General features: G+C 37.5%; 2 protein-coding genes across 3 annotated transcripts in view; one reads left to right on the top strand and one right to left on the bottom strand.

The window, feature by feature from the left end:
• Positions 1–4,111: 4,111 nt before the first annotated feature.
• On the top strand, positions 4,112–7,336 carry LOC134631985 (proteinase-activated receptor 3-like). The gene is made up of 3 exons (XM_063480562.1): positions 4,112–4,193; positions 4,374–4,576; positions 5,081–7,336. Exons 2-3 carry the CDS (start codon positions 4,510–4,512, stop codon positions 6,145–6,147), a joined length of 1,134 nt encoding a protein of 377 aa, XP_063336632.1. The 5' UTR covers positions 4,112–4,193; positions 4,374–4,509; the 3' UTR covers positions 6,148–7,336.
• Positions 7,337–11,046: 3,710 nt separating this feature from the next.
• LOC134631984 (synaptic vesicle glycoprotein 2C-like) overlaps positions 11,047–19,367 on the bottom strand; it is a 65,761-nt gene continuing 57,440 nt past the window's right edge. For both annotated transcript variants that reach the window (XM_063480559.1, XM_063480560.1), the window contains exons 9-13: positions 18,303–18,467; positions 16,657–16,790; positions 14,618–14,821; positions 14,304–14,463; positions 11,047–12,897 (exon numbers count right to left, since the gene is read on the bottom strand). In XM_063480559.1, coding sequence (XP_063336629.1) covers positions 12,714–12,897; positions 14,304–14,463; positions 14,618–14,821; positions 16,657–16,790; positions 18,303–18,467 — 847 coding nt within the window. In that variant the 3' untranslated portion in view covers positions 11,047–12,713. The remainder of the gene's footprint in view (positions 12,898–14,303; positions 14,464–14,617; positions 14,822–16,656; positions 16,791–18,302; positions 18,468–19,367) is intronic.

The following is a 19,367-nucleotide window of genomic DNA, read 5'->3' as shown; positions in this document are numbered from 1 at the left end:
TATTATTAATGTGTGTCAGGTGCAATCCACATCCACACATTGTGAAACTGGAGATTTCACTGCAGTCCAACTTCCAGCTATTTAGACTTGGGTGGGAACTAACTGGAGCTTTACAGGCTTTTCCCGAAAACCATGTGGGAGGAGAATTTCAAGGAACAGAAAACAAAAACAAAAGGAAGAGACTGGAAGGAACTAAATTAAAGTGTGGATGTAAAAATTCAATTGCATTGAGAAAACGTTCAAGTGAAAAGTAGCTTCAACTTTTCTTTATTTAAATTTTCTTTTTTTGATATTGTTGTTTATTACTTTTTGTTGTTGGAAAGAGGTTTCATTTTTAGCTAAAATGTATCCAGAGGGTGTTTTATTCATTCAAGTTGTTTCCCTTTTTTGACGTACATGTGTTTTAGGGGGGAAATATACATGTAAAGGAGCAGCTCTACACCTTTAAACTAAACCTGGAGAGGAAAAGATTAAATGACACAAGCCTAATCTAGAAGCAGGTCAGTAATCCTGACTGTGTACCTGGGTCCTAGTACAAAAATCCTATTCCCAGCTCTTAGGATGCTGACATTGAAAATAAATTGTTGTTTAACCTACAGTATTATATTCTAGAAATCACACCTTTGTTGTGGGTGTCCTGTGAGGACAGTGTACATATAAAAAAAAAATCAGTTGTTCATGAGATCAGAAAAACAAGCCTACATCTTGAATTTTCAAAAAGTGTATTAAAATATTAATAGAAAAATCAGTTGAATTAAAAGGCTGTGTTGGTTTACCGTCAACATGCATGGGGGCAATAAATATATGAAAGCAAAATGAAGGTGGCTGCAAAACAGCTCAGGTAAGCTTATTACATTAAGTAATTTTCATATTTGTTAATCTGAAAGTGCTGTGAGCCTGCACCTGCTCAACTTACCTGTTTTATTAGACTAGACATGATCATATTATTATTATTATTGTTAACAATTTATTTTAAACTCCATCTTCTCTGCATCACATATGTTGACCGAGGTGGTTAGCAAGACAAAACTGTCATGATGCTAAATCACTAAAGCTCATTTAATTAATTGCTAATAACTGATGTCAGAACTGTGAAAGCTGAGCTGGCCTCTCAGCTAGCCCAGCTTCCGTCTTTGTTAACAGGACACGGACACGCCCTCAGAGAAAGAGAAGACTGCACTTTGTTATGAGATGAAATAAGCGCAGCTTTCAACAGCAATAGTCAATTGTGGCCACAAGACGGTAATAATGTAAAAGATGAATGCACATATTAATTGACAGGTGACGAGTTTTACGACAGCGCTGTCTGAGATTAAAGGAGAGAGAGATCCCTTCATGTGAAGAAGGATAGCCTCCTGTAACAGACTGAATGTACTATCAAGTGAAAGCCAATCAGAATGCTCCCTGCTGGCACGAGGAGACTACTAGTGGAAAGGGATCATGGTGGAAAGACTGTAGAGCTAAAGTGTTACTTAGAGTTGGGGGGTTCATATATTTTGTCCAGAATGTTTTTGTGATAGCATAGTTTGGTCCAACTTTCCACGTGGTCACTGTTAAGTTTATATTTGCGTCATCGGACAGTTTACTACTTTATGTGCTGAGGTTTGAACAAGCTCATATGAGTTGCATAGTTTGGGGAATACTTTGTGACTTTATTGTTGGTTCACTGTGTAGACATATAGCAAGCACTTTCTATATGTTAGTACATATATATAGTATGTTTATTTTAAGTATTAATTTCTGGCGTTATGTTTGAGAAATAAGCAGTCAGAAAAATAAAATTATGTCCAAATAGATGTTACATTGCAGGTTTATACAGAAAATATTTATCTGTTTATTATTATGTCATTTATTCCTTGTTAAAGAACCACGCCCCTCTACATTAGAAACAACAGCACAAGTAATTTATTTTTTACACTTAATTTCTGTAAGCTGCATTGTAACCGATGCCCCCTGGTGGCTACATTTTTTTATTTATCATTCACAAAATCTATTCCTTAAATTTACTGCAATACTTTAGTACGTCTAAAATTTAAGTTTATTTATAATGGCATTTTATAGATATTACCATGATTTGTTTGGCCACAAACAAATCATATAAATTTGCAGAAATTCTGATGTTGTCATATCCATTTTACTTAAAAAATGAGTAGTCTGAGGGTTTGTGTGAAAAAAGTGACTTAAAATCAAGTCATACTAATACACAACTATATTTTTTATAACAAATCTAAAGGACTTTAAATAATTGGTTAGTCAAATTATTAGTCTTTGAAATTATTCCTTTTAACAGCCCAATACGAGTAGGTGGGCATGTATTGTGTAGCTTCATGTTTACCATTCTCTTCGTTATTTAAGCCTTCAAGGGGCTGCTGTTATGATTTGGCGCGAATACATGAAGTTTATAAGTTCTTTGTTATTTCTTTTCTGGAAGCTTTAAACTTAAACTTTTTGTCATTAGAAAATAGAAACAGAAAGTAACACAATGGGACGGTAAGTTTGTTTTTTTTCAGTTACGACACAGGAAAGATGCAGTTACTTTAGACATACCACTCGCACCACTTTTAAGAAAAGAAGGAGGGGAATCATGCTTAGTATGACTATGAAAAAAGTAATTTCTGCCTACGTCATGACTGTTCGTGGTAGACAAAATAGGTGATTTTTAACTGGTCGCAAATGACTTGTAATGACTTGAGGAAGTATTCCTCCTCTTTCCCCTCACAGCCACTTGTGCCTCAATTTTATTCCACAACTTAGACACTCATGACACATGCATTTAGGTCCTTGGGGGTGGGCATGGTGTCCAGAGGGGGTCTGTTCATTCAGCATCACCACTGGTGTTGGTGCCCACTTTTCAATTTTAAAACGGGATGTAGACATCGAGGGTCACAGACACACACTATGTTGGTCGGCTGCTGCTTCTAAAAATATCTTGTATTATTAGTACTGTGTGCTTTTCAGTAACAGTTATTATTTATTCTTTACTATTATTTATGCATATGTCGGTTGTTTCTGTGATTTCTCTGCTGTGGCAGGTGTTGAAGCAGAATATGTTTTTTTCCCCTCTCTCCCTTTCTGTCTCTATCCCTCTTCTTCTCCTCTATTTTTCTCTCCCTCTCCTTCTGTTAAATTCCTTCCCAACTTCTCTTTCTTCTTTTTTCCCATCCCCTGGTGTTGTCTGTTGTAACTATAATAATTCAAAATAAAAAAATCCTAATTAAATTCTAATAAACTATGACTATCAAGTGGAACATTATACAAAATATCGTAATGGTCTACTTGGGAAAGTAAATCTGTTGGGCCTTTTTTGGCCTTCAGACAACAATTCTGATCGACACACTGCCGGACAGGAGAAGAGGAAAAAAATGAAAAGAAATGTAACTAGTGCAGGATGGTCTCTGACTTTCAATGAAACATAGATTAAACATAACCTGTTAGTCCTCCTCAAGGTTGGAAAGAACATTCTAAAGTTTCCATTAAGTTGACTACAGTGGAGAGCATTTGGTTGTCTCGGTTTGAGTCATCTGTGACATTTGGAGTTTGACGTCACAACAGGAAGTTGAGGTCATCGCTGGGGCACAACAGACCCTGATACTGATGTTACTTCTTCCCTCTGATAAAAATATACGCCGAAAACAAGGCCCGGGTCACATCTGTGATCAGCTGGATGTCTGCAATAATAAAATATTCTTTGATAAAAGCAGAGAAAATACTCCAACAATCCTTCCACCAGCATGTGTCCTGATCTGTCTAACCCTGATCACTTTCAAGCATATTAAGTTTCCTGTAAATATAAAAGTGAAATGTAAATAACATGCCAAAAACACAGAACTTAAACTGCAGTAACAGAAACCTTCTGAAAGGTTTCTGAACCAAAATAAGTAATGTTTTTAGTAAGCGTACCTGTACACAAATAGCTGCAGAAAAGGAAGGGAAGACAAAGCTGCTCATGTTGAGGCAGGCTTATCGTCCTCACACAGGCGTTTCCTTGTCTCACCAGTTTTTCCTTTTTCTGTGTGTTACCTCTCTTCATAGCTCCAAACTTAGGCATCATATAATTTAACTGGAATGAATGCAGCACTAGGAGAACTGTGTGAACATGTACATTTGAACATTTCTATTTAAGACAGTGAAAATGATACACAATACACACGGAAAAAACTGCGTAGAAAGTTCTTCAAGTACTGAGATATCAGGTAAAAAGTGGGTCAGTATTTGTTTTGGCAAAGATACAGCAACAATAAAATAGTTTTTTTACTAAGACGAGACAGAGTAGGGAAGTGAAAGCCATTGTCCTTCATATTCAAAACGAAAGCAAAGATATTTTGTTTTGATACTGTGTTGGATGAACGTGTGACTTTTTTTTCTCTTACAAGGGTCGGCTTTCAAGTTCCTCCCACAGAGCTAACCAAGAGAAGCAGACTGGGGTGACACCGAAAAGCAGTGATTACAAACAAAGAAGAGACTTGCTAGTGACTCTTAAGCTAGGAGCCGATCAACAAGAAGAAAAATATGGGGAAACTACTCCTGGTTTTCTTCGTTTTTGTCCTCTGTATAAGCAGTACACAGCAGAAAAAAGGTAGGAGAAGCTTGTCAAAATTCAACAACAGCTTTAAGTAACAGTTTCATGGACTTGAGAGATAATCTAAAACATCTGGCGGTGTTGCTGAGGGTAGGCGGGTAGAATGACTGTTTGGTAAAAACTGGCTGAAACAGGATTTGAACCAGATTCATGATCCTGAATTGTTTATTATACATATATATACTTTGAATAGTTAATATTTCAATATCTTGACATCATATTGTCCAGCTATTTCAGTGAGAGGATTTTTTTTATGTTTTCTGCATTTCCTAATCATTATTTGTTCGTGGAATTTAAGTTAGATGAAAGTGATTTGAGAGCATTTGGCTACAGATGAAACTAAATATCTAAATACCTAGCACATTGTATAGATACATTGAACCAGTACATTTGAAATCTATATTGGTACAAATATATTTGAAAATCATTTATATTTTGAATGAACTGCAGTAATTTTAATTTTTGTATTGTTTTTTTTTTGTTTGTTTTGTTTTTTTGTAGGACAAAAGAGACGGAGGGAGCAGAAAAACAGCTCTGAGGTTGTTTTTCCCATGCCCAGAACATTTAAAGGGGCCCCCGTCATTAACATTCAGCCCTTCCTAAATGGGACTCAGGCTTCCTTTCTAACTTATTCCCCTCCAGCTCTACACTTGCTCAACAACAGCACAGTGCGGTACCTCAGTGGTTCTCTGAGCACCCGAGTCATTCCCATTATTTACATGTTGGTGGTTATAGTCGGGATTCCAGCCAACGTCAGTATCTTGTGTTTGCTAGTGACTAAAATCAGAAAGGTGTCTTCTGCCATCCTCTACTGCAGCCTGGCTGCCTCCGACCTCTTCCTCCTCCTCTCCCTCTTCTTTAAGGCTCACTACCATTTCCATGGAAACCACTGGGTTCTCGGAGAGACTGCTTGTCGAGTTGTTACGGCATGTTTCTACGGCAATCTCTACTGCTCGGCCATGACGCTGGCTTGCATCAGCATCAAGCGCTACCTGGCTGTGGTGTACCCGTTCCTGTACAAAAGCATGCCCAAGAGGCTGTGCGCTGCCTGGGTGAGCCTGGCTCTGTGGGGGGTGTTTGGTGTCGCCATTATCCCAGAGCTCATCGTCCAGCAGAGCCACTGGCTCCCTCAGTTCAACCGCACAACCTGCCATGATGTGTTGCCCCTGGATCACAGCTCTCATATGTTTCTGCTCTACTATCACCTTATTCTTATCATCTTATTTCTTATGGTTCCACTAGTGGTTACAATTGCGTGTTTTGCCCGAATCATCAACGAGTTAACAAGATCACACTTTGACTGGGGAATGTACATCAAGGCCAGCTCACTGGTGTTTAGTATCTTCCTGGTGTGCTTTGCCCCCCCTGGAGTCCTACACTTTGTCCATTACGTCCAACTGTTTGTGGATGGAACCGAAACCCTGTATATGTACTTTAATGTTGCAGTGTGTTTGTGCTGTGTTCATGCCTGTCTGGATCCTTTCCTTTTTCTTCTCATGTCCAAATCTGCAAGCTCCAGGCTTTACTTCATGACTTTCAAAGGCAAGACGCTGAGCATATCTTTCTAATAGAAACCTGTTTAACAGTGTTAAAAAGTAAGTGATCATATTTCTTATTTTTGTGGCTGATGATGAGGGAAATGTTCTCCTTGGCTGGAATCCAAAGAGAGATCAAAAGCACCTGATTTTTCATTTAAAACTATAAATGGATTTCATCATTGTTGTATTAACCTTATTCATTGAGTTATAATTGTTGTTTTATTATAAAAGTTCTGTTTTTGTGACACCCACACACAAAATGTAACTGCTATATTTAAAAACTGGAAAACAATAAGAAACTTGAAAGTGTAAAAGAAAAAAGAAAACAAATGTATACGTACATAATACATTTTCCTGTTTAATGACAGTAGTGGCAGCAAGATTTACAGCATGTAGGGTCATTTTATGCTTACTGTACTTCACAAGTTTCTTGAAAAAAAGCAGTGCAATGATACATAAAGTATGAGTTTTAGTGTCTGCCATTTGGTTGCTATTATAATAGTATTTTAGTAAAGCTACTGTAATCTGCATAAACAGTTCATTAGAGTAAAATGCATCTACATATGTTCATGTTCCCTGAATTTCATTTTTCTCTCTACAGTGTTTACAGTAATTTCCCTACTATTTGCTGTTGTGTAACTACCCTGAAGATTTGAACTGGAAATCAATGTCATGATGGGCTTTAGCTAAAACATAGCTGTATCACATATCCACAACAATCAAACAGAAAATAAACAAAATAATGATCAAAATTTTAAATAATCTTTGTACTCGAAAACAAATCGCTGTGTGTTTTTATGTCAATTTGTATATGTATATAGAATATGGATGTATATAGAAGATGAAAGGATGTATATTATTTTTTAAATTAAATAAATATAATTAATAAATGTGTCAAGTAAGAATACTATACATCTATATTTAAAAAAAAAGATTTCATAACCTTTTTGAACTTTTACAGTAGTATATAACTATATTCTATACATTTCTGTATCTCCGGCTTTCCTGTGAACTTTTCAAAGAGATCGTCAGTTATTAAACTACTCTACTTCTCTCTGCTCTCTACCACTGACTTGGTATTTCCTGACCAGCCTTTGACAGGATGTACAGTAAAGTGACACTGAGGAGTAGAAAAGTCTACTGTGCGTCACGCCACACTGGGGTAGTAAAAAAAGAAAGCACTATGTTAAAATTGTGTCTATGACTCACTTCTGGCTGCAATTGACATTAATGATAAGACAGTTTGTTGAGATTAATCTTTATTCTTCATTAAAGATTCTTTGACTGTGTCTTTGAATAAGGGCAGGCAGAGAGAGTTGCATGTTTTGGTCAATTTAGTATGAATGGCACCATCTGCTGGTAAAAATGAAAGTTCAACAGCTGCTCAAATGAAACTCTTTATTCAATATGTAGATACCAGAGGAATCCACCTTTACACTGCATTCACTAGAGCTTTTTATCAGCCTTATCAAAATAAATCATGTCAAGGTCAGATTTTTATCTTTACACACACACCTGCACATGTAGTTTGACAGCAGGGCTTTTCAAATCTGAAAGTCTCAATGGTGGCACTTTAATTCCTGCTCCAGTGACAATAATGACTAATCTAACTGGAAATCACCCGAAAAACAGATCTGACAACCCCTGCTGGAGGTCAGTTTGTAGTAAATACAGTCATCTCATCACTAGCATGCCCCTTCACAATGACGCAGAAGAACAATTCAGTTTAAGGAACACCTGTCCACAACAAACCTGACAACACACGAGAATGATACATTCATCTTTAACCCGGGAATCACATCTGTTAACCTCCACAGAGGAACAGCAAAGACACCAAAATGGCATATAGCACACAAAACAGAGGGACTTAACAAACATGCAGGATTCCAGTCTGGAAACTGTGATGTACAGTATAACGAGTTTGTTCAGCACAAGTGGAAGAGCGAAGGAGAAGCCACAAGGCAAGGCCGAGGACAGACAGAGATAAAGCATCAAACACAGGAAAGCAGATTCATATCTTGAAACAGCTGCAGTCCATTTATATTGGTTTAAAAGGAAATAACTGGTCAATAATAGGTCCTTTACCACCAAAATTAAGATATATGTGCGAAACATAACATAACATACAATAACAGTATCACCAAAGCTGACAAAAATTATGAAATTCCAATGATTTTTTGTATGATGGAACAAATGCAGAACAAACTACAGGTTTATGTTTTACAAATGACCTAATGTGTGTTAACATCAACTCATTAGCACTGAAGCAGGGGGTTGTTCAAGCATATAAGTCACAAAAAATAATGTTTTACAAATAACTTTTTGATTTATTTTATTAGATATCCCTCTCTGAGGTCACTGTAGTTTTGTTTGTGGTGCTCACAGTGCTGAAAAGTGTGATTTGTAAATATTTCCAAATATATAACATGTGTTTCCTTTGCAAATTAGGAAAGAAATACTGTTGAATCCGACTTCCATGGATTATTCAAAAATAACTAGCATTTCAGGATAAATTTTAGTGTTGACAAAGTCTGGATCAAAGTAGTCACTTTGATCCAGACTGAAATATCTCATTGTTCATGTTCCCCAGAGGATATATCCTACTTAATAAAGCAGTTCATTTAGTTTTCTCCATATCTTTAATTAGCTAGATGGTTAATTTTGTCTTTTATGACATTTATCTCCAAAAGACACCACCCTTGACTGCACTTGTCTGCACTGCACTACAAAATATTTATGCTAGCACAGGAAACGCACATGCTAGCTTAGCCAGTATGATAGTGCAAGGCTGCAAAGGCTGAAGAGCCTTTAAAATCTTAAATAAGTGAGCATCACAAACAAATTGTATTTGCAATCTTACAATTGTTTTTTGTTTTTTGTTTTTTTGTTGTTTTTTTTTGTTTTCTTGTTTTTTTAGAATTTGGGTGACTTGGCCGTTTACACATGGCTTTTAGCTTCAATTCATGATATAAATCAAAATGTAAAAACCTCAGTTACTTGATTTAAGAAAAAAATTAGAAAAAAATATCTGTCCACATAGTGTTAGTCTAGATATACATGCAATAAACTTACAGTCGTAGTCAAAAAGTTCTATATAGTCATCATTGGCATCAGTGTCATCTGTTGGGCTTCTAATGAGTTCTCTGAACTGTCCTTTTTTCCAGGATGTAATAATTGTACAACATACAATTCTTTAGTCCTTTAAAACACAAAAATTGTGTGCACAAGTTTGAATTTGTTTTGGATATTTGGTTAAATGTTTTTTTAGCAGGTTATACCTCAACTAAAGGCCTTTGTTAGCCATGAACAAGCTTCTGTGGTTAAGAAATAAGTTAGAATGTTCAGGAAGTCTGAAATCAACCCGAAACTGCTGGAACACTAGCATCACTGTCCACATTGAAGCCAGTTTTATATCACCATGGCCTGAGAGGTTGTGGACCAAGAAAGAAGCCCCTGAACCAAAATTGACACCTTCAAGCTTGAAAGTTTTATGGTCAGATGAGACAAAGACTGAGCTGTTTTGCCAGAATGACAAGAGGTATGTTTGGAGCAGTAAACATGAGGCTTTCAAACCTAAGAACACTGTACGAAATGGCAAGCATGGTGGTGGGATCATACTCCTCAGGGGTGGTTTTACTGCCAGTGTACTGATAGAGTGTGCGGTGAAATAATAAAAAAGAGAGATTACCTCAAAATTCTTCAACTACAGCTGAGATCAATAGCTAGGTGGTTAAAACTGGGGCACAGCTAGGTGTTCCAACAGCATAATGACCCCAAACACACATCAAAGCTGGTTTTGGAACAGTTTAAGCAGGCTAACATTATACTTCTGAAATGGTCTTCCCAACTAACCAATTTAGATGAACCCTGACACTTCTGCTAAGAACAGTGGTCAAATGTCCAACTAGAATTATGCCAGAAGCTTGTTGATGATTACTAAAGTGGTTGATTGAGGTACAAATTGTTAACAGTCATTTAACCAATTTCAGGGGTGTATATAAATCTGTGTGGCTTTGACAATAAAATAAATTCACCTCGTGCAGCCAATTCTTATTTTTAAAGTAAATAAAGATGTGTGCGGTACAATCATTCCACCCTGAAAAAAGAACCATTCAAAGAAATCATTAAAAGCCCAAATTCACCATGATATTCGTGGCCATGATGAGTGTATGCAACCTTCTGATCACAGCTGTACATACAGAGAGAGAGAGAGAAATACACACACACACAGGTGTGCTCACTGCAGTATCAAGAGATGGGAATGAAAAAAGCAAGATAGAGCAGCAAAGCTTCCAGCAAGGTTTGGAAGGAGAGGTGGGCTTGACGGTAAGAGAGGCACGACATCTGAGAAAGGCCTTTGAGTTTCAGACGGAGCAGCAGCAAGGCAGGAAGAGATAAACAGAGTGACAAGACAGACCAAGTGACACTGAAGAAACCAGGACAATGAGACAGATAGAGAGGGGGAAAAAGACCCAAAACATAATTTGATACCAACAGAAGTTTCCTACAGTATAAATTCTTTTTGGCAGATGAAATTAAAAAAAAGAGCAAAGCCCTTCATGGTGAACTAAGCAATACCGACATGAGAGATGCAGAGAGGAAGCATTCAGACAAAAGGATTCTAGGCCCAAAAAGTTTCTTACTGTAAAAAGCAGAAAATGTAAACTTCTTTTCACTTTAGAAATGTAGCTGCTGAAGTTGCCAGTTTGTACTAAACTACTATGTATATCATTATTGATTTTTATGGCCTTGTCATTCTTGCAAATTGCAGCAAAAGGCTTAAGTATCGTCAACCTATTTTATCAATGGAGTGAAAATTGTAGGAGCAAAGTTCAAACACAGTAAATCGCCACCCAAAAAACTGAAAAGCACATTGGGAAAGCAATAAATAAGGCATAAATTAATAAATAAATAATAAAACAGCCTGTCTAATTATAAACACTTAATAAATAATTTCTTTTTAAGCAAGCCAACATTGCCAACTTTCAAGTTTTAACTCAAAACAATACCTCCTTCCCCATCCTGGTGCTATATGTTGATGACAAATTTGCTTTAGGTTTATTTATGATATTTCATGATTTTATAATGAACACTGAAGATCCTAACCATGTCCAATGATAATGATAACTGTACCTTATACCATTAAAAGTGTTTTCATTGTTACTGGTCATAGTTACTGTAATGACTATAGCATGAGATATGAGCAAATAATTGTCCCAAGGGGCCAATAAATAAAGGGGGACTATTTTGGAGGCTTACACTAATAAGCTGAACTCAGTTATGCTCACAATTTAATTTTATATCTTTATAAACTCATTGGGCAGACATCCGCAACAGTCCCAATTTCTAATTTGGCCCCTTTCAAAAATTTATTGCCCAACCCTTTACAAGAGGGTAACTGCTCCTATATGTAGTTACAGTCACGCATTGATACATGAAAAAGATTACTGCTACAGAAAGCAACTGTGGAATGAAAAACTGTCTACAATAAACAAACGAATAAAAATAAAAACTTTAGAAAACAGATGAGACTTGTACACACAGTAAATTAAAAATGTCCTAATAGCTATAATAGAGAAGGCTAAACAAGTAATTAAACTGCAGCATGAAAACTGTGACTGTGTGTGACATCACCTGTCTGGGAAAAAGTAGAGCATCATTTGCTGACAGATCTTTATCACTTGTGTGTCATGTTCATAAATGTTTTTAACTCTTTTCTTTAACTCTTTTGGAGATGCTCATATGGATCCTTAGGCTATATAACATTTACAAATTTAAGCAAAAGTCACTGGAAAGACTCCTATAAACAGCTGCAAGCAATAAACTGAACTCCTGTTCTCAGCATTTTGTGCAGTCATTGTGCATGAAAGGTCTTCAGTTATTTTGGACTGTGTGTCCTTTTGCTGACTAAGGGCAAGCAAATTATTGACCAGCATGAGCCACACGAGGTAGAGCCTCAAAGCAAGTGTCTCATGCCAAAAGCTTGACAGTTGGCAAACCTGAGCTGCTGCTGGTGGCTTCAAATGCATATGTAAACAAAAACGTCACACATTTCCTTTAATCAGCATACAACTGAGTGGAACTCAGAAGGTGAAGGTTGCTAGAAGCCCAAGCCTTTTGCAGCTTTGGCACATGCATTTGTGGGCTGCATGTGTGAAACCGCCCATTTTAGTGCTGAGCTGCAATGAGCTGCTGTTATAAAGACTTTAATCACCACTGATAAATTTAGCTTGCTTCTCAAAAGCTTTTTTTTCCCTCCAAATTCCTGCAAGAATACCAATAGCTCTGGTAAAAAGCCACTGGCATAACATTTGATATTCTAAATGAAGCTCCTCTGTACACCTACAGCTCTGCAAAACTGCATTTCATTATCCTAATTTACCAGGCATTTCTCTCAGAAATAACAGAATAATAAAACTCATCATGAATCTGAGTTTGTGAACATATTCCGCATATTTTATGGGGAAAAAGTAAATAAAAAACAAACTGCAAAGCGCGTTTCAAAAATATTTTAACAAATCACTTTCTGTAAATATGTTGCTATTCAGTAAACTGAGAAAATACCTGGTAAACAACATACTGTTCTGTGCTGAGGTTTACATGAGGACATTGGCACGTGTGTCTGGCAGTCGGAGCCCCACTAGCCCGCCGCCAACCAACACGGATGATGCCAGCAGAATGGGAATGGCCTTGGTGATGCCAACTAGAGAGCCAAAGATCAGGTTGCCCAGCACCGCTGCCAGCTTACACATAGCATTACAGAAGCCAAATCCTGTGCCCCTACAGACAAAGAGGAGAAGAGGGTTACAAATGTACAGTAAGTATGTCTCATTTGTTTCTGAACAACATGAAACACCATGTTTTCTTAAAAATACTGCTCCAAATATCCCAAATGTGCAGAAATTTAATTTCTATTCAGTTCTTGCTGTACTCAAGGGCACCAGAAGAACTTTTGATTACTAATACAAAGTCAAATCTCCTGATTGCCACCAGTTTAGAGAGCCAGAAAAAGCTGTAGATAATACAGAAGCCTTGGCATGTTTTTGTAATCACTCAGACCCAGTTATAGAATAAATTTGAGGTGAGAAATCATCTGTAGTTAGGTTCAAAATCTTGTGTGATTACAACTAAAATGTTGTTTAGAAGTTGTTGTTTTTTGTTTTATTTACTATAGTTCATAATAAAAACTGACATGAGCCACAGAAACACAGTTTCTGATGCAATTTCTGCACCGGGTGTTTTATTATGAAAACTGACCAGCTTCCCTATGCCTTTGCTGTGTCTAACGTCTTGACCTCCAAATATGGTCTATGCAGCTTGATGTGGCTTCTATGAAAAGCATGGCTATTTCAAGGGACGCAAAATTGAGAGACACTTCTGACACACACGATGGTGCATCTTGTAGATTTGCAAGTTTTGTCTTGAGTATGGGCTCTCCATTTAGGCTCACATTAGTTGGTTTTTGCAGTGACGGGAAATAATAACTCCCTTCTGATATCTTCAACCTAAAATAATGAACCTGTTGTGAAAATTTAAGTAGTAAAAAGTAGAGGTATTTACTGTATGTTAAACTGTAAGGAGTACAAGTGATAAGTGGTCAGAAAAATAAATGCTCAAGTAAGGGTGCCTGAAAATTTAACTTAGTACAAATTACAAAGTATTTGTACTTCTTTACTTCCAACCTGTGTCTAGAATTAAACAGTCCACTGTCGTGACAAAAAAGACTTCCAGTACTGTGAAGTGGCATTACAGTCTGTGAATGGGTCAGACTTTGGCTGTGAATGTCCTCAGTGTTTCACTAATAAAAGGTTCGAGGTTGCTACTTATCAAAGTAAATTTGAAATTATTTTTCACTCCCAAAACTTCCCAACTTTGAAGCAGTGCTATAGCACAGCACTGCTTAGCTTTATTCAAAGATCAAAGCAAAACTTCATAACATGAGAAAAAACTCAATTTTTTGTTTTGTTGTTGTAATGTCTCCTGGCCTTAGGCCTCTGTAAGACTAGTTCTTGAAAAGTCTTGAAAAACAAGAAATAATAAAGAAGTGTTCTTCTTTATCTTTCTTTCATGTGGGGGAACTGACAAGACAAAATTTTGCACACATATTGGTTTGCTCAGTGATAAACCACAGAGCCACACTATTTCCTGTATTCTAAGTTAGTATATGCAGTAAGTGCACCACTCACCTCCTGTCTGTTGGGTACAGTTCAGTGGTGACCACATCCAGGGAGTTCCAGGCGGAGATACTGAGGCCGTTGTAGAGACAGAGCATGAAGATCATCATTGACTCGCTGGTGCCAAACCAAAGGAAGAAGCAGCTGATGCCTGATAGCACCATGGAACCTCCTGCAGAGCACAGCATGAGTTTTACATCTTAAACTTAAAATAACTTCATTCACATCACTAGAGGTCACTGCAGGCACAAAAGCCAACTGCACATGACACTAGAACAACAAGGGGAAAATTGCTATTCATATCCCACATCGAAAGGAAATCCTACCTAACATGCTTAGGCGTCCTATTTTGTCCATGAGGAGAGCAGAGACAATGTTTCCAGGAAGCACAGCCAACGTTCCCAGGAAGTTGACAAAATAGACCCAGTAGGCACTGTAATCGTCATCAAATGTCATCTGACAGCCTGTCTTGTTGTGGTGAAAAGAGCTGTTGATCACCCTTGAATTTGTCAGCTTGGTGTCATCAATATCTGTAAATGTAGAAGATAAAGAAGAAAGTTTTTACATGTTGACTTGGATTAAAAGTTTGTATCTGACTGTCACCTTCTACTATCACTTGCTATTAACTCGAACGGTGGCAGACAAGACATTATGCATTGTAACATGGAAACCAACACCTAAGAGTATATTCAAAAGCACAAAAGCACAAAAAAACACAACGTGTTTTCTTTGTTATATCGAGACAAGAATGAGCTTTAATCTCAAATCTGATCATGACTTTTGGGCTCAGAACTACATAAAATACAACTAATTGAAAAAAGTGAACAATATATATCCTAAGACCAGATGCAAGACGTGAAGAAGCAGACAGATAAATGTTAACATGGAGCTGACAAAAAGGGTAAACATAAAAATGACCCAAGAACACAAGAAAGTTAAAAAAAAAAAAAAGATTATGAGTGTAACAAACAAGACATGATTCATTAATATGTTAGCTTCAGATGTATTGATAGGCACATTTGATCAAAGCCATTTTTACTCCATTTTTACTTCATTGACATTCCATGATGTCTTTATAAGTTGCTAAATAACTGCTAGCTTCTTCCTGTCTGAACAACCCTTTACATACAGTCCTCTAAAAAGCTAACAGCACTTAGCTTGATGGCTATGATGCTATGCATCATTAGAATACTGACTGACTAAAAAGTTTGCTTGGACAGTATAGGAAATGACACCACAGTCCATTTAACATTACTACAGAGAGCCAAAGTACTGCAGTACTACCAGAGTTCTTTGTTTGTCTTCTCTGCAGGATAAAGGACTAAAGACTAAAGGACAGACAACAGCACAAATATAAACAACTACGATGCTGGTTCATGCTGTTTGAGTAAAATATCAATTGTGTGGCAGTTCTCTGGACAGAAACGCTTTGTTGATGCCAGAGGAGAGTGGCTAGACGATCTCAAGGTGACAGGAAGGGGGGAGTAACTCAAATAATCACTCGTTAAATCCAAGGTATGCAGAAGAGCATCTCTCAAACACACAACACGTGAAATTCTGCTCTCTAGAGACACATTTCCAATTGCAAAAAGATTTCACATCTCATGGAGCATTACTGGCAAACCCGACATGCCCATGCTGTTGCTATATTCGGCGCTTTCCTGAGTGCTGAAGGGAACTGATTTTCTACCATGTGCTCCCTCAAGGTCTGATTCAGCTCCAATTCTCTCAGACCATTAAAACACCTCTCCTGCTTTTGCCTTTTGGTTCAACTTGTTTCTTTGTCGGCCTTAAAATAACTGGATTACACTTTCATAACTTAGATTTATTAACAGTACAGTTTGACACTTTTGGTGCTGCTGCAATTTTAAATTTGTTTCTGAAAAAGAAAACAGTAATCAGCAAGACCGCCTTAGTAAAGAAAAATCCACATGCACAGATAAATATTTCTAAATAACTGTCTGACTGAACAATCACATAAGAAAATGTATCTCTGCAGGAGTCATCATGTGGTTACAAACTGCCATTTTCAGTCCTCCGAAGCACAGCTTGGCCCACTTTTTTGTTGTTAAATAAAGTCACAGTTAGTTCAGAGAGGCAATCTGTGCAGGGGGCACAGAGGTTAAGCAGTAATTTAGAGGCATAAAGCAGAGGTATAAAATGCTCAAAACCATTCTTTCTTCTCTGAGCAAGAAGTTTGGATCCATAATGAACTGCCAGACAGAGGCGGGGAGCCTGAGTGAGACTTATGTATAAGGCAACAAGAGCCTAATAGGATTTTCTGGGTTGGAGGGAAGTACCTTTGTTCTGGAGAGGCAGAAGAGAAGTGCCCTGAATAAGTGTGCATTTTACAGATGCGGTTTACCTGTGTTGTAAAAGAAGGAGTCTACAAAGGTACAGTTCCTGAAAAAGGATCCTACTGAGGAGACATCTTCAAAGTAGCAGTTGAGAAAAGATGAGTCGATGAACGTGACTGCCTTAAACCTCATACTGATGAACCTAAAAAATAAAAATAAAAATAGGAAGTGGACAAGGAAGGAGTTATTGCAAGAAAGAAGCACCTACTGATCAGCGATATGCAACACATATTATTGACAATTAGGGTGATGGCAGATCATTTTCCTTCAAACCAGGGAAAGTGAAATGCAGAGTCACTATTTCAGTGTCTGCACAGACAACAAAGGCAGGGATGAATTGCTGAATGCAAACCAAACGGTCCAATTTCAAACTTCTTAAGATGGAATATTAGAAATTAGATGTAACAAAGGCTGCTAGATGGAAGTGAATAGCTGCATTTAACCTGATATAAAACCTCAGCAGAAATTTGAAATATTTCTACTAATATTTTTTTATTTTTGGAGATACAAGGCCTTTTACTTTTTACTGAATTAATTAGGCATTGAGGACATCTGTAACTGAACAGATAAAGCACTTAAAACCAGAATGTATGATATTCTTTATAATACTAATACTAATATAATAATAATAATGGGGAACTATGGATACAAATAGCTGTAATTCTACAACAATTCAACAGTTAATGCAATACTTTTGTTGAGCCCCTCAAATTAAAGTTGAAAGCCAGCATTTTAATCACATGATGTATTGGTTTGATTTAAGATTCACTGTGGTGCTAAAAGAGGCAAAATTACAAAAACAAAAAAAGGTCACTGTCCTCCAGCAGAACCAGGAATTTCCCACTTCAGTTCACCCTCTGTTCTCCACATTTTTTTTTTATCATTCAGGAACAGGAAAAATAATCCAAGTTGAATTTTATCTAAGTACTGGTCAGCATGATAGCATCAGCAAACTGTTTTTTTGTTTATTTTCTCTTCAAAAAACATATTTATTCTGCTCAGTTCCACTCCATATTTTTCCATGGTCAGCTGCACCCCATCTGCAGTGGATCTGTTCCCCACCAATGGTATATGTCCCACAGTTTGAAAACCACCAGCATCTCCTCCCTTCAGGATGTCTGGCCTTAGCAGTCAGTTATCTGTGTGTGCTATTTCACACCACGATACACAGTACATGGTACTGTTTTTGATTTAATCTCTTATAATAAATGCATTCTGGTCTCCAGTGAGAAGGCAAAAAGAACAAAAACAGCATATCAATGTGTCTTCGCTCGGCTCTGTTTGTGAGAATTGTAACCAGGAGGAGGAGGACCAGATGTGTGTATATGAGTGAAAGAGAGATCGTAAGAAAGAATAAGGAAGAGAGATAAGCTTTTTAATTTCCTGGTGGCAGACGAGAAAGAGGAAAGATTTATATTACCTGCAGTGGTGTGTTGTTTGCGGGAATGACAAACAGTACTGCTATCCCACAACAGGACAAGCAGCTTTAAACTCAACATTGTGCTAAAAGAGGCTTACAGGCTTAGATCACAATGTGTTACACTGTAGCTAGTTTTAATAATTTCTCCCACTCTTGATATCGGTGTCTGAGAAAGCTGAAGATCACTGGAAAGTATTCAAATAGAAGTCAGTTTGTGCACCAAGCCTGGCGTACCTGTCATTTACAAAGACCCCATTTCTGTGGATCTGGTTCTCCAGGGTGAAATTGAAAGTGAAGTCTTCAATGCGTTCATTGTTATGAATCTTCACTCTGGAGGCGTACTCGTCAGCTTGAAGGTGCTTGATGACATCTGGGAACCACACAGACAGCCCGTAGTACCTGAACACAGCAAAAGATTCTGTATTAAATTGCGTTACATATGGTCATTTTTAATAACCTCTAGTAATAGTCACTTTCTCTATTCTCCATCATCTTATTCTGCAGAATTGCGTTAAACAAACTGGTTAAAAGATCCACTGCCCTCTCTCATCTCCATACCTTCTCAGGTATCCCGTCTAGACCAACAGCTTTTCCACTCCGCATCCTCGTCATAGCTGACCACACTTTCTTCTTACTAATCCTCCACACTTGCTGATTCACCATCTTTACTCCATCTCCACTTCTCTCTCTCTCTCTCTCTCTCTCTCTCTCATTTTCTTCAGTCATCAGCTCTTCATAGTACTTCTGCCATCTTCTTAACACGCTTTTTATACTTGCTAGCACATTTCGATCTCAATCTTTAATCACCCTGACCTGCTGCACATCCTTTCTGGCTCTATCTCGCTGTCTAGCCAATCGATACGCGTTAGTTTCTCCTTCCTTAGTGCCCAGATTCACCTACAACTCAATATATGCTTTTTTTCCTTTGCTTCTGTCTTTACTGTACAGCCAGGTTCCCAGTGCTCCTGTCTTTTTCTTTATTTTCTTTGCTAACATCTTTCTTTGAGTTGCTTTAGTCTTTCCATAAGGATCTATATTAAAAGAACATGAGTCAGATGCAACACTACTGCACAACATCTCTGCTGAGAAATATTTATCTGGGTGTACATATATGCAGATGGTTAGGTGGAAGGTAAAAGACATGAAACTGTCTTTGTTTAAATGATACTGCTTTGTCTAAATTGCCACAAAGTCATTAGGACAGTGCAGCGTTAACTGAGCACAAGTTCAAAGCCATTGCCCTGATGTTGATGTTTTCTTGCAGAGATAGAGTATGAGGTGTAATTGAATACCAGTTGT

Source organism: Pelmatolapia mariae, linkage group LG7, assembly GCF_036321145.2.
Source record: "Pelmatolapia mariae isolate MD_Pm_ZW linkage group LG7, Pm_UMD_F_2, whole genome shotgun sequence".
In the NCBI taxonomy this organism is placed as follows: Eukaryota; Metazoa; Chordata; class Actinopteri; order Cichliformes; family Cichlidae; genus Pelmatolapia; species Pelmatolapia mariae.
This window is presented reverse-complemented; position numbering and strand designations above follow the sequence as displayed.

What these genes read in the sequence shown, in the direction of transcription:
- LOC134631985 (XM_063480562.1), top strand. Translation starts at nt 4,510, where the DNA reads ATGGGGAAACTACTCCTGGTTTTCTTCGTTTTTGTCCTCTGTATAAGC. An exon ending in CAGTACACAGCAGAAAAAAG is followed by an intron (nt 4,577 to 5,080) that starts GTAGGAGAAGCT and finishes GTTTTTTTGTAG; the next exon opens with GACAAAAGAGACGGAGGGAG.